This window comes from Seriola lalandi, unplaced genomic scaffold (genome assembly GCF_002814215.2).
Source record: "Seriola lalandi dorsalis isolate HSWRI2012SDOR001 ecotype SW California unplaced genomic scaffold, Sedor1 jcf7180002054559, whole genome shotgun sequence".
Lineage (NCBI taxonomy): Eukaryota > Metazoa > Chordata > Actinopteri > Carangiformes > Carangidae > Seriola > Seriola lalandi.
The window spans coordinates 495,148-510,558 of NW_019525112.1; the positions used below are offsets into that span (position 1 = coordinate 495,148).

General features: G+C 41.4%; 1 protein-coding gene across 2 annotated transcripts; it reads left to right on the forward strand.

Moving 5' to 3' along the window:
• Nucleotides 1-40: 40 nt before the first annotated feature.
• Nucleotides 41-15,319, forward strand: appb (amyloid beta (A4) precursor protein b). 2 transcript variants are annotated; one of them, XM_023415797.2, is made up of 18 exons: nucleotides 41-244; nucleotides 3,197-3,364; nucleotides 3,496-3,625; nucleotides 3,739-3,851; nucleotides 4,316-4,506; nucleotides 4,604-4,842; nucleotides 5,015-5,182; nucleotides 6,771-6,904; nucleotides 7,050-7,124; nucleotides 7,539-7,697; nucleotides 9,194-9,322; nucleotides 9,548-9,647; nucleotides 10,272-10,339; nucleotides 10,778-10,916; nucleotides 11,179-11,232; nucleotides 12,674-12,765; nucleotides 12,871-13,017; nucleotides 13,124-15,319. In XM_023415797.2, exons 1-18 carry the CDS (start codon nucleotides 185-187, stop codon nucleotides 13,223-13,225), a joined length of 2,268 nt encoding a protein of 755 aa, XP_023271565.1. In that variant the 5' UTR covers nucleotides 41-184; the 3' UTR covers nucleotides 13,226-15,319. The 2 variants fall into 2 exon arrangements, with proteins under 2 accessions (XP_023271565.1, XP_023271566.1); XM_023415798.2 differs by lacking the exon at nucleotides 5,015-5,182.
• Nucleotides 15,320-15,411: the final 92 nt, after the last annotated feature.

Genomic DNA, 15,411 nt, shown 5'->3' on the forward strand with positions numbered 1-15,411 from the left:
CGCCGTCACCGTCAGGAGCTACACTGGGAGGGAGGAGCAGCGGGATCGGGATTGGAACACTTCAGCCTCCGCGGTGTCGACGCACATAACCACCTGCTTTAACACATATAATTTGTATTTTTTTTTTATTTATTAACGGAAAAATCGTGAACATAACGGGGGTGCTGGACACCGGGAGGACGGCATGGGAGAGCACACGGCGTTTCTGCTGTTACTGGTGGCGACCTTGACGCTTTCATCCGAGGTGAGTACAACGGAGTATTGGCGAGCCGTTCCCTGGCTCTGCTCATCTGCGGCGGGCCTGTAGTCAGACTGGGCAGCAGGCGGACCACAACCCCTGTGTTAAACGGACAATGACGGTCCAAGATAGCGGTTTAAAATGTAAACGTAACTGATGCTATTGCGTAGGATATAACGTCGCAGTGATAAAATGAATGCTGTGTAACATTACAACCGTGGTTCTGCCAAAGATAACATTATTACAAGGTTTATCCGAGGCCCACACTCCGTTCGATCCAGTGTATTAATTTTCCCTGACAGTTCTTCACATCTTGTTTTACGAGTTCAAAGATATGTGAGGCTTACAGCGTACACATATTTACTGCGTAGAATTAGCAAACCAAAGCTACCAGGGCCTACCGTTAGATGTCAGTGATTGACAGCTTGGCCCTGCCATGTTAGACATGTTTTTGTTTGTCTTAGTGTTGTTTTTTTTTTAACGCAGGCCTCTTATAATACTATACTATTGTGGTAAGTAATTATTATCCTTTATGGCTTGGTAGATAGCTAAGTTAAATCACCTAACTTACAGCAGTGAATATGGTTTAGAAAGCTAACGTTTGTTAGCTTTTTCAGGAAAATGACACGGATTGGCATGGCAACCGTGCTAACACGTCACTCAGTTAGTCCTGTTAAAAATGTTGACGGTTCAAACAAATCCTTTAATACACCAGCTATACGTAACAAATACAACGCAGACACTTCAGCCTTGATGTGAATAAACAATACCCTCTGATACCGACACAGGACTTCAGTGCTAAAGTGGAGTGTGTTATTCGGTGCTGCTGCGTCGACCTAACTCACTAAGTCCAGCAGCGTTGCAGCTGCAGGGTGGTGATATTGCTGAGGAAAATGGAAAAAGGATGCAGCGTTTTTAGTTTGACATAAGCAAGATGGCGCCTGCAGCTTGCTGCTGCTTCTGTCTTGTGCTGTGCTGTGCTGGACCATAGAGATATACACTGCTCAGGACTAGCTGGTAATAGGATGAACAGGGCCTGCATTGCAATGTGGTTATCATTAGATGCGTACTGTAGTTTTTTTCATAACCATGGTACATTTAGGGATGCAAGTTGTTTAGGGAGAATTTTTCTAAAGTGCAGACCCAATATACAAACATACCTATTGTAGCTTTTCAAACCTCTGTGTGCTGCAGTGAAAAATGTCTCTGCAACACGAATTGTGTGGGACACACTTTTTGATGTAGCATTCAAGGGCTTTTCTTATGGACTGTCACTGTACGTGCCTTACCTGTTTCTGTCCTGAGATACTGTAGCTGTACAACTTGGGTTCGACTCAATAGTGTTCAGTTTTTTTGTCTGCTATGGTTTTACTGTACAGCTCCTGTTATGTTATGGTAGAGCTGTAGCTAGATGTTCTGACATATAGTTTAAACCTCTGCTGTAATATTTGTGTGGTATTTGAGATTAGGATAAATTTGGAGAGATTTGTTTTAGAGCCTACCCATGTAATCCAGTTAAATACACCTATTGTTTTTGCATTGTATGCCATTTCTGTGCTGCATGTCTTTTGATGCTGCAGGCTGGGTCATGACAAAAAGAGTCGCACACAGGCCCTGCAGCACCTATACATAGATGTGATAACAATGTGCACTGTTAAGACTTGTTGCCACACTCCCCTTCTATCACAAGGGAGTTTTTGAGCATTTTCTTTAATGTTAGGCCAGGTCAGACTGGTTATCTCGGCATAAGAGCAATATATTGATAACACATGGCTTGATATAGCTATCCCTTGTAGGTTTTTCTACAGGAACATTTCTCAGAGTGCATAAACCAGTGATATATGAGATGAACAGCTTCATATGGACCAATTTGAAGATTTATGTGGTTCAGTGCTGGTGTGGTAGTACCATTCTGAGTTGTGACCTTATCACATATTCTTTAAACCACATTTTCTTTTATTTTCTGTAGCCTGTAATGCACATTTGTGTTGGTTCATGCACCCACTGCTTACTTCTGCAGTTTGTTTCTTTTTTGCTGTTGAAAGGCTGAAACAGACTTATCAAGATGGATGTGCCAAGGCTCTAAAATAAAAAATGGAATTGCACATTTTAATGAATGAATGGGTAACATTATGCAATGGGCTGATAATGTGTGAAAATAGTGGTTTCAGCAGCAAGGAACAATGTGCTATCCCAACCTGACTCACAAGAGGCTAATATGCAGTTCTTCACAGGCAGATATAGCATCAAGTTGGAAACAGTCAGCATCAGTCTTTTCTGATGTCTACCAGAAAAAATAGAGGGCTTAAAAGGCGAAACACATTGAAACTTGTTTCCCCAAACCCCAAGGAAGGAAATACATTAAGTGCAGACATGTACTGTATCTCCGATTGGAAACTAGAAGGCAAAAGCCGGATCATTTGAAAGAAGAGGAGGTTTGCACACCATAGTCACTCGCAGCTGAATTTTGATATCTGTGGTTCAATGCAAGTTTTTCTACTCTTTGCTATAATAGGCTATATTGACTTCCTTACACTCTCATTGCACTTGCAATTGCTCTCTAATAAAATAAATGAATAAATCCTCATAAGAAAAGCTAACAAAGCGCACATGTGCTGCCCTGCAGCTGCAATGCTTAGCTCTCTGGCTTATTGGCTCAAAGGGATGGAATTGAGTATCTTCCCTTGCTTAGGCTTAAACCTTTAGTGATTTTATTTATTCATTTATATAATAACTTACATGCACAGTGGTATCATGGAGTCATTTAAAAGAGCCCTTTATCCTTATGACTCACTGGTTCCAGTACTTTGTAGAGAGAATTATATATGCAGGGTTGTATGTGAAATGAACTACAATAAACTGAGAAAGACTAAATATACATAAGCTGCTTCAGGAAATATTTGTGGTTAAATTATACAATCTTCATTTATTGTCCTCTTTCTCTCCTTGTCTCCCCAGGTGCCTGCTGATGACTCCGTGGGTTTGCTAACCGAGCCCCAGGTGGCAATGTTCTGTGGAAAGCTCAACATGCACATCAACGTGCAGAGTGGCAAATGGGAGTCTGACCCCTCTGGCACCAAGGGCTGCATTGGCACCAAAGAGGGCATCCTGCAGTACTGCCAAGAGGTATTTAATCTGAGACAGCAGTGCAGAGACAGAGAACGAGATAGGAACAGAGAGAGATACAGCAAGCAGACAGAACAGGAAGACAAGTAATGCAGTAAGAAAGAAGACAAAAATCTCTCACTGTTCTCCAGGTGTACCCAGAGTTGCAGATCACAAATGTTGTGGAGGCCAACCAGCCTGTCAGCATTCAGAACTGGACCAAGAAAGGCCGCAAGCAGTACCGCAGTCATACACACATCGTGGTGCCATACCGCTGCCTGGGTAAGCAGTTTTACTCATACAAGTGTATGTGACTGGGCCTGTGTGTGTATGATTGCATGTGTGAATGGACATCCAAGCTACTTGTAACGAACAAAGACATATTCATGTTGCAGTTGGGGAATTTGTGAGTGATGCCCTGCTCGTTCCGGACAAGTGTAAGTTCCTGCACCAGGAACGTATGGACCAGTGTGAGAGCCACCTGCACTGGCACACTGTTGCCAAAGAGGTGAGAAGAAACAACAAGATAGCATCATAGTCATCTCACGATATTAACTTTATATTGTATATCATGCTCCCAGTATCATGATATCTACTGATGACTTTTTTGTTCTAGTTCTTCCTTTTTCTATCTAGTGTTCTTAGTGAATGACTCAGCACACACACACACACACACACACACACACACACACACACACACACACACACACACCCACACCCCCCACTTGTATTTGTTATCAACCTACTCAGCCACTCTGTTCTGACTTTGTTCTGACGGGTCACCCTCAGAGACAGTTGTCTGTCAAATATTGATTGATTTTTTTTTAACCCTCTATTTTAATAGATAATCTGGGCATGAAAGCTACAGTATGACTAAGTTGATGAACGTTGTGTGGTTTCATTTTGGATGTTCATATGTTAGCCATTGAAGCGCTGTAGGAAGCCATGATTAATGTCTGTTATTAACATTAGTCCTGCGGAGACCGCACCATGAATCTCCATGACTATGGGATGCTGTTGCCATGTGGCATCGACCGTTTCCGGGGAGTGGAGTTTGTGTGCTGTCCGGCGGAGGCAGAACGAGAGTCAGACAGCACAGAGCTAGAAGGGGAGGAGTCAGACGTCTGGTGGGGCGGAGCCGAGACGGAATACTCCGATAACAGGTGTCATTACTCACTGACCTTCATCACCAGACACACATACACACACACCAACACACACTTGTTGATATAAATACTGAACGGGCCACTCTCTTCGCAGCATGTCACGTCCATCAGACACAGAGCCTGCCACCACAGAGGATGATGAAAATGAGGATGAACAGGCGGAAACCTTTGAAAGGGATGAGAACGGAGATGGCAATGAAGATGATGAGGAGGATGAGGAAGATGAAGATGATGACATGATCGATGAACGGGATAGCGATGAGCGCAATGCTAACATTGCCATGACGACCACTACCACCACTACCACTGAATCAGTTGAAGAAGTTGTGCGAGGTAAGAAATCAAGTGAACATGCACCGTTTGTTTACATGTGTTTAATCAGTGGTTGTTTTTTTGTAATGTGTTGTTTGTTGATTACATAACAAGTGATACTTTTATGTTTTCCATGAAATTCAGAAGCTCACATTTTCATTCATTTTAATTTGCCTGTGTGCACATATCTCAGCCGTTTGTTGGGCTCGTGCTGAATCAGGCCCGTGTCGTGCCATGCTGGAGCGCTGGTACTTCGTGCCTGAGAAGGGCCGCTGTGCTCCCTTCTTGTTTGGGGGCTGTGGGGGCAACAGGAATAACTTTGAGTCGGAGGAGTACTGCCTAGCTGTCTGCAGCAGCTCGTGTAAGTCCCAGGGCCAGAGCCGTCTAAGCCCTGAAGTGTCGACACCCTGAGCCTGATTCCTGTCCTCAGGCTGCTGCAGATTGTCTCTGTGTCTCATTCGCTTTATCTGTTTCTCCCTGTCCTGAGTGTCTGATGGCTCTTAACCAATCAGAACACTGACAAGTGGATTTGGTTGCTTTTCATTTAGTCTTGTCTTGAGCATTACATGATTATTTTCTCATTATCTTAGATTGGAAAAGGAAAAATAGTGAGAAGAAAAAACATGAGTGCCATGAAATCACCCATCTCCCTGGAATAACATATTATGTTTATATATGTTATATATTTGTGTGTACCTTTTACAGAAACTCAAGAAGACGTCCTAGAATTTGTGATAAATATGAAGAAAAGTAATAGTCCGAGACAGTTAGCCTGACTCTTTCCATCCTTTGTGCTAAGCTAATCAGCTGCTAAAAGGAAGATCAATCTTCTCTTCTAACTTTAGGCAGATTAAGGAATAAGTGCACTCGCAAAATGTTGATCCATTCCTTTAATTTTCAAAAAGGAATAAGATATTATTCACTAAAGCAGCTGGACACACTTTAGTGGATATTACTCAAACATTGGTTCTCTTCAAGACCAGTCATTTCACATTAGTGGGGTCATTAGTTAGTTTGATGATGGATGATCAATGTAGTGAAAGAAAATGAAAAGGCCAAAAAAGAGGGCAAGCGGATCAAGTGAATGTCCCTGTTGGAAAGCAGCCATGATGCTCTGTCCTTCACTTTCACATAAAGCAATCATTCCCTTCCATATCCTTTAATTACTCTTTTCGTCATTTTCTTACCAGTAACACTAACTGATACTTCTTACAGCATGTGGACAAGGCAGCGTCAATACTGAACCTTAAATATCAGCGTGTGTCTGCATGTATTTCTATACACATGTGTTTGCATGCCTTCCACTGTAATATGCAGATGTAAGGTCTTGTGTCTGCCGCTGCAGCTGTGTAGTAGTATGACCTGGCAGTTGTGGGTCTATAGTCATCAACCTCCTAACGAGCTGAGTGTGTTGATAGCCATGGTGTGTGTGTATATGTGTGTGAACAGGGTGAGAGTGTTGTTAAAGGTTAATGGGTTGATTTGCTGTTTCCACCCAGAGAAGCACCACACTCCTCAGTGGTGCCGTGTTTGCCCTGATCCTGACTCGGCACTTTTCATCTTATCTCCAGGCTCCCACATTAAACAAAGACACAGATGGACATATAAACACACATACAGTGGGAAACTCATCACCCTTTGTCCCCTGATAATCCATGTCAATCTTAAACCATGTATTACTTAACCTATTGTATGTTATTAACACGTTTAAACCTATAGCAGTTCTTACTGTCTTTTAAATTTCTGTTATAACTGTTGTGTATGTGTCTTGAACTGAAACCTTGTGTAATGTTGCACTCTGTGAAATGCATTGTTTGTTTCAGACGCCTGGGATCAGTGTTTTTCCTGCCTTTGATGCATCCTTTTTCCTTGTATTGTTATCACTCTGCACCACATACTGTTCTCACCCCTGCCCTGCATGTGACCACTTGCTCTTTGTTACCTCGCAGTACCTACCATGGCTCCCAGTCCTCCGGACGCTGTGGATCGGTACCTTGAATCGCCTGGTGATGACAATGAACACACTGATTTTCAGAAGGCCAAGGAAAGCCTGGAGGCCAAACACCGTGAAAAGATGTCCCAGGTATGGTGTGAGTGTGTCTGGGTTAACATTTACATACGAAACACTTCCGGTGGGTGACCAGATGTCTGATCTGACATTACAAAGCCTGAATTTGTCAGTATGACATGGTTGCTTTTGTCCCTGACATGACACGCTTTATGTCCAGGTCATGAGGGAGTGGGAGGAGGCTGAGAGACAGGCCAAGAACCTTCCTCGTGCTGACAAGAAAGCCGTCATCCAGGTAGGACACACACCACAACTTCTGCTGTTATTGTGCATGTTAAAAACCATCATTTGTAAATGTCAGATGTGTTTTTAATGAAAGGATTTGGAAGTTACAGTGAAACATGACCGTATCTTCAAATCAGAACTGAATTGCCAACTTATTGCTCTACTAGCTACTATGACCAACACGCTAACCATCAACTGGTTTTTATCTGGGTAACTGGGTATTTTATCACATTTAATTAGATACATTCATGTATATGTCCCTAGGTTCTAGATGAGTCATTAAAAATATGTAGGAAGAGATAACATTTAGATATAGATGAACATATATTTGACATGTACTAAGTGATAAGGTATTCATAATCAGATTGCAAGAAGAAGTGGTAATTGTGGTCATTGTCATCTGTGTACTATCTATGCAATGCAGCACTTCCAGGAGAAGGTGGAGGCTCTGGAGCAGGAGGCAGCAGGAGAGAGGCAGCAGCTGGTGGAGACCCACATGGCTCGGGTGGAGGCTCTGCTCAACAGCCGACGACGCCTGGCCCTCGAAAATTATCTCAGTGCCCTACAGGCCAACCCTCCACGGGTACACACACATGCTTAGACATATCTACAAACACACATTTGCACTTTTTAATAAACAGAATAACAGGCTGTTCAGAATCAGAGTTTATTGCTAAGTAGATTTTCACATATGAGGAATTTGCTTTAATGTTTTGGTGCAGAACAATAAACACAGTAAGTAGAACGATAGGAGGGACAGAAGATTGCAGCCAATCATCTACTCGGTAAAGTGAATGATAAGCTGCAGTCTGGCCTTGTCCTTTGCAGTGGCAGCAGTGTACCAGATGGTGACGAAGGAGGTCAGGATAGACTCAATGATGGCTTTGTAGAAGTGCACCATCTTTGTCTTTGGCAGATTGTAATTCTAGGCTCTTCCTTAAGTCCACAACCATCTCTGCTGTCTTTAGAGTATTAAGTTCCAAGTTGTTCTACTTGCACAAGATGACCAGATGGTCAATCTCTCATCTATATGCAGTCTCATCCCCGCCAGAGATGACTCCAATGAGGGCGGTGTTGTTTGTAAACTTTACAGACTGATAACTGGAGGTGCAGCTGTTGGTGTACAGGGAGAAGAGCGGAGGAGAGAGGATGCAGCCTTGGGTTGATTTGTTGCTGATGATCTGGGAGTCAGAGACAGGAAGTCAGTGAGCTTGTCCTGCAGCAGAGCTTGGATTATAGTATTGAAGGCAGAACTGAAGTCTACAAACAAGGCATAGGTTCCTGAGCAGTACAGGTGCTGAAGGAGAGAGCCATGTTAGCAGCATCGTCTACAGATCTGTTAAAACTCTTGAGGCTATCTGCAGGCGGTCTAGCCTTTGAGGTGGGATTGCACAAGTCACTCAAATGACCACCAAGGTCAGGGTGGTGGGTCTATAGTCAATAAGTCCTGTGGTCCTTGTTTTTGGGGACGGGGATGATGGTGGATGATTGGAAGTAGGCTGGCACATGGCATGTCTCGTGAGGTACTAAAGATGTCTGTGAATAGGGGACTCAGCTGATGAGCACAGTGCTTCAGGGTGGAGAGATGGAGAGACAGAGTGGGGGTTCTTTTTCTTGAAAACCCTGATGGAGATAGTTGTTACTGTTTCAGAGGAGGAGGGGGTCTCTGAGGTGAATAGTTGTGGAGTCGCCAAGGCTGCTGTTGTGGTGGGGGAGGTGAAGCTGTTGAGCAGGAGCTGGTAGATGGACTCACGGGGGATGGTGTCAGGACTTTCCCATTGTCTTCCAAACAACATTAGAACAAATTCACTTCGTTAGCCAGGCGCAAGTCGTTAATGAAGGTGTAGGTTTGTAGTTTTTGTAACCTTAGCTGACTGAGTTTAGCTGAGTTCATTTAATGGTAGAGTTTAGGCAAATCACAAAAGCTTTTAATCAGTAATATTCAACACTACTCTGCTGTCGTAACTGGCAGTGAATATAAATAAGTGTATGTAAAATGAAAATAGCACATCATTTGTTTTTATAAGGCGTCCCTAAATGTAATAACCCCACTAACGCCCGCAACACTGTCACCACCAGCCCCGTCAGGTGTTGAGTCTGCTGAAGAAGTATGTCCGTGCAGAGGAGAAGGACAGGCAGCACACTCTGAAACATTACGAGCATGTCCGCACAGTCGATCCCAAGAAGGCTGCACAGATCCGACCTCAGGTACTCTACCTCACACACATGTAAAAACCTGGAGCTGCACTAAACCTTTACTGGAATGAAAAGATTTTAAATGCTTGTAAAATCGGCTATAATTGAGTGATATATTTTAATATGATGATTGATTTTCACATATGTTTTGTGACTTGGAATAGAAACATTTTTAACCTTTTTTGTGTTTATACTGGAACTTATTCACCATTCCTTCATTCTTCTTCTTACTTTTAGGTTTTGACCCACCTACGTGTGATAGATGAGAGGATGAATCAGTCATTGGGTCTGCTCTATAAAGTGCCCAGTGTGGCTAATGAGATCCAGAACCAAGTTGGTAAGTGGTGGCTTCAAACTTAATTGTTAATGTGTGAATGACTGCTTTTTTTTTAATGACAAGTTGTGGTTTTGCGGGGGGGGGGGGGGGGGGGGGGTTGTGCCAAACTACTTCTTGACTGGGAAGAGTGGGTTTATTTTATCTTATATCATATATCTTTTTCTCAACCTCTCAGCAAGAAAGCGAATAAGCAAAGTGTCACACTGTTAATTTAAGTTTAGATTAAGCAGCTTTAAAATCTGCTTTCACAGGCAGTAAACATGTTGTAATCTAGTGCAGCTGTCTCAAATCAATCTCAATCTGCTCATTATTAGGAAAGGGAGTCTAATTAAACCACCTTAAATGTGCTGTGGGAGTTTACAGACTGCACTAATTAAATAACCCTGTAACCTCCTGTAATGCTGATTGAGGATGAAAATTAGTTTTACAGCGTGTCTGAAGTCCGGTGATGAATGGCGTGCTGAAAGCGCAGCATCTTTACAATATTTCTTCAGTAATCAGGACACTGTATGGACCTTACTTGACTTCATATGCAATTTTTAAAAAAATTCATCTCACTCCCACTATTATTATCACAATGTCTCTCTTTCTCTTTCTCACTCACTTTCTCCTTTTTCTTCTTAGCGGTTATAGTGCAGCGAGTTCAGTCGGAGCTGTCTCAGCAAGTCTCTTCCCTGCAGAGCGATGGGCGGGTGAGTCGAGCTGCACCCGCTCACATATGCATGGAGTGGGCCCTGTATAAACTGCACGCTCTCTCTCACATGTATAAATAGAATCACCTCTGCTCCTCAGAATGACAGAAGTCAACAAAGTGCTGCACAGAGAAGCTTAGATGCAGACACAGTGGATTAAATGCATAAAGAGCACAGTAAGAAATACCACAAAGGCAGAGGCACAATGAGTTTGCAGTAGAGAAAATCAAACAGATCCCAGGGGGATACTGTATCTGAAGGATAAGAAAAATGAGCTCACAGTTCATTTTTACTGTTTTAGCCATAATACATCTGCAAGTTGAAGTACTATGGGTGATGTGTGACTCTCTAATTTCTAACAGATAATCATTAGGATTGGATGACATTTTCAAAGAAAGCGTCCCTGACCTCCAGATGAATGCTCCTCTGTGTTTGCAGGTGGATGGCAGGGTGAGTTACGGTAACGATGCTCTGATGCCGGATCAGGCCTACAGCTCTGCTCCTATGGACCCTGGCCTGGACGGATTTGGCTTCATCCACCCTGAGAGCTTCAACCAGCCCAACACAGAGAACCACGGTAACACACACACACACACAATACACACCATTGATTAGAATACACAGAGACTTATTGTTATGTTACAGAATGAGACATTCACCCTATAAATGACTGAGTATAAACACTCTTTAGATAATGTGTGCCAGCAGCAATTTGATACATCTTAACAAAATCTAGAGTTGTAATGGGATATAATTTGAGAAGCTGTGTCATTGATGAGATAATACACAATTTGACTTTTAAATCCTCTTTTCTGTTTTCATTGTAACTTTGTTTGCAGTTGAGCCTGTTGATGCTCGTCCAATTCCAGATAGAGGACTGCCCACACGACCTGGTGAGTGTGTGTTTAGGTGACTAGGTCTGACTAGGTGATTCATCAATATTACCTTTGATCCTGTCTACATATAATCATTTAATAATATGATTCTCACACAGAGACCACAAGTTAAATATTTACCCAAATCTGTCACAGTATGAGATTATTTTTGTAAATAAGAAAGGTTATGTTTATAGTATTCAGTATTTCTTACTAGACTACATGCTGTGTGTGTTAATCTTTTAGGTTTAACTAATGTCGAATTAATTATCTTCCTTCTTAAAACATTTGTAAAGGCAATTTTAAATGTTACATTGTTTACGTCCATGTTTGGTTGCTAGCACTCTTCTTCTTCTTCACTGCCTTTCTTGGTTCATCTTTGCACATTACTGCCACCAAAACATGGAATAGCATGCACATGCTCACACATGGCACAAATAAAACAGGGACCCATTTCATAATAATAATAATAATGATAATAATAAACATTATTTATTTACTTTTCAAAAACAAATAATATAATATACATATAATATATATCCAGATAAAGGAATTCAGAACAATAACATGAAGTAGAATCAGACCACTAAAAGTGGTACAGAAGTACAGAAATATATATATTAAATATATATAATATATTATATATATATATATATATAATAAAATTAAGATAAAAAAGGTGAAATCAAATAGAAAAGACAAAGCATATTGGGAACAAGAGCCAGAGACCAGAGGAGACCTGCCTGACGGTCTGAGGCTCTGGCTCAGAGAGGAGCAGTGATTAGGCAAAATAACTGTGCGCTGAACCATGAAGTAATTTAAATTTGATTGGTCAAATGTTCAAATCAATTTTAAAACTGACTGGTAACCAAAGAAGGGAGGGCAGAACACGGCCAATATGATCTTGTATATTTGAAATTCGGTAGAATCCTTGAAGCTACATTTTGTACTTGCTGAAGGCGTGAGATTATTTTTTTGACGTAACCCTGAGTGAAGTGCAATAGTCAAGATGCGAGGATGTTTTGGGACATCCAGCACTTGATTTGACTTCATGTAAATTGAATGTACATCCATGTAAAACCCCACAGGGTACTTTTAATGATTAGAGCATATTGAAAAGTGAAAGAATTTTTCCCACTAAAAACTGTAAAAAACAATTTGACCAATTGAACATCAGTTTAGCTTATTTAATATGTAAGCTTGAATGATATGTAAATATTGTAACATCGATATGAAGATAAGTATGTGATCATTTCTGCAGTATTAATTTTGCCCATATAACTCACCTCTAGGTTTGAAATCCCTTTCTGCCATTGTGTGTTAATCTTGTTTAATTGCAGATAATACAAATACAAATGTAGCCTTGTGTGTAAGACAAAACATGCTATTGCACCACTGATTTTCATTATGCATTTGTGTTTATAACATACTTTGTCTGTGCACGCTCCTTTCCTTTCAGTATCTGCCCTTAAGCCGGAGGAGATGCCAGAAGTGCGGATGGACACTGAAGATAGGCAAAATGCCGGTTATGAAGTTTACCATCAAAAGCTGGTATGATAATGATTACAACACAACACACTTAATCATGTTATTTGTTCTGCCCCTGTTGTGGTCTGTGCTTTGTGCACATAAACATCTTTTGTTTTTTAATGGCAGGTGTTTTTCGCTGAGGATGTGGGGTCCAATAAAGGTGCCATTATTGGGCTTATGGTCGGAGGGGTTGTCATAGCAACCGTCATTGTCATTACCTTGGTGATGCTGAGGAAGAAACAGTATACCTCTATTCATCACGGTGTAATTGAGGTAAAGAAAAGGGCTGAATGAATGCGGTGTTTCCCAGTGTGTTCGTTTGTCTACAGTGAAGACCGTTTTCGTTTTACTGACCTTTTTGTTTTATCTGTGTTGGTAGGTGGATGCAGCAGTGACACCAGAGGAGCGTCATCTGGCCAAGATGCAGCAGAACGGCTACGAGAATCCCACCTACAAATTCTTCGAGCAGATGCAGAACTAAAAAACTGCTCATCAACATTTTCTTCAGGCGTATCCCAACCACACTCTCAGCACTCGTAGGGTCTGTTCCACTCGGGTCCCTTGCCCTCAGCCCCTACACCTTCAGCCACTCACCATGTTGAAGGGGGAGGGAAGGTATGAAGATTACTGCAAAGGCTGATTTTTATCTTGTTTGAAAGTAAGGAAATGATAAGTGAAATCTTTGTACCAGTTTGTGTGTCAGTGAGGGGTTTGGGCCAAAGGAAACTGACATGGAACAAAGCCTTCTTAATCCCTGATCCCTTGATTGTACAGAGCAACGCTTGATCTTACATTTACCTGCATTTGGTCAGACAAGGGTATCCTGTTCCAACTGCACAATTCAGAACAAAAACTTCATAGTGTTTGTACTGAAAATCCTCCACCCTGTTGACTATTTATATGAAGTCACTGCAGTACTGCGCTCGCAGCTGAAACCAGAAAGAAGTAATCCCCCAGCAGTTTAATTCCCGGTCGCTCCTTCATCACTCCATTTTCCTCAAACTGTCCCACACATCCCTGCTCCCCTGCTCTAGGATGACAGCTGTGCTGTGTTTGATGACATAACAGCTCTTAGAGCTGGCAATGGGAGGAGGGGCTCTCAGAGCGCCTCTCCATATGATTAAAGCCCAAGTGTTTCAGGTTTGTTTTTCAAAAAAGGATAGAAAAAATACAGAAAAATATACATAATCAAAATATGTAAAAGTTGAAAAACATTGAATGTTTTGTTTTCTGATTTTTTATGTGTAATATATTAAGACAGAGGTTAGCTGTAAGTTTATGTAGTGCATGGCAATATTGATGACAGATACAGTTAACTGTATGTTGAGGTCCTCAGGAGCGGTCCTCTTACTAGATATGTTAGCGGGATTGTACATTTGTAGTGTCTTCTTTGTGATCTTGTGATATGAAGAAGAAAAAGAGTATTCAGAATCTGGTCTGCTTTGATGTCACTCAGACTTGCTTTAACTGAATCCTGGCTCTTTATGCTCATCTCCATGCTTCACTGTTGTGTTAGCTGCATGGGCAAAATGCTCTATACTGTATGTAATATATGAAGTGTAATAGTATCCGAAAGGAAGACGATCGTGTTACTGTTTGCGTTCTATGCACTCTGTCATTTTGGAAGTCTGATTATTATCACCAAATATTATTGCTGTTAAGTCCCTGATGCCAATTCACACTGTTGCTGCAGATTGAGTTTTTATTAGAATTTCTGAAAGTCTATCATTCCAGATTTATCATTCCACTGTCTCTCTAGATTGCAAATACTTGGAAGATGGAGATCCAGCTCTCAAAGGCCCAGTTTCATTATCAAGCTCCACCTCTCTGTCTTCTCCCCTTGTTTGTGTTCTTCAGTCTTTCTTTTCTAACCCCCATTTCTCATGTTTATACTCTCTTTCTGGCTGTGTCAGCAATATTGTACAGTGCAGCACTTTGGATTCAGTGTGTGAGTAGTTGATATACAAACGGGACTTGTTTGGTCGGCAAAGATCAGTTTTCTAGATGGTCCTCTCTCTTCTCCATTCCTTCACCGATTCACACATGCACATTCTATTTTTGTACATTTCCTGTGTATACATGTACAGTGCTTCTATTTGTCCTGTGGTGGATATTTCTTTATCTGCACATCCGTTGTCAAGTTTCTTACTTGTCCTCACAAAGAGGTGAAGAAGCACCATTAACAATGGGAGGACGACCACATTTCACATCAGCATGGAGACACATTTTCTTCTCCCTTAATTAAGTTATTCACGCCACCTCCAGTAAACATGAATGTGACCTGCATATTGTGCATTTATACCACAGAAATACGACACATATCACCTCTACACATTATATATCCACACATGTACAGAAACACTAACTAAAGCTCTTAATCAGGTGAATGTTTAAAATTTGTATTGATGCTCACTCTGGGTGTCTTTGAAGGCTAGTGACAAAAAAAGATGCTTTTTTTTCTCTCATTGATTCAGTGACCTTCCTCTGTGTGTAGTTAAATGAACCATTTGCTTAGAGTAAGAAAAAGCTTTCTACACTCACTATACCATGAATAAAATTTTGAATGTACATATTACTTTCTGGTTGGCTGTCATGAGTCTCTTACTATGATTTAAATATATATATTTTTTAAAAAAGCTCAAAAGATGAAATGACTGAGATCCAGAC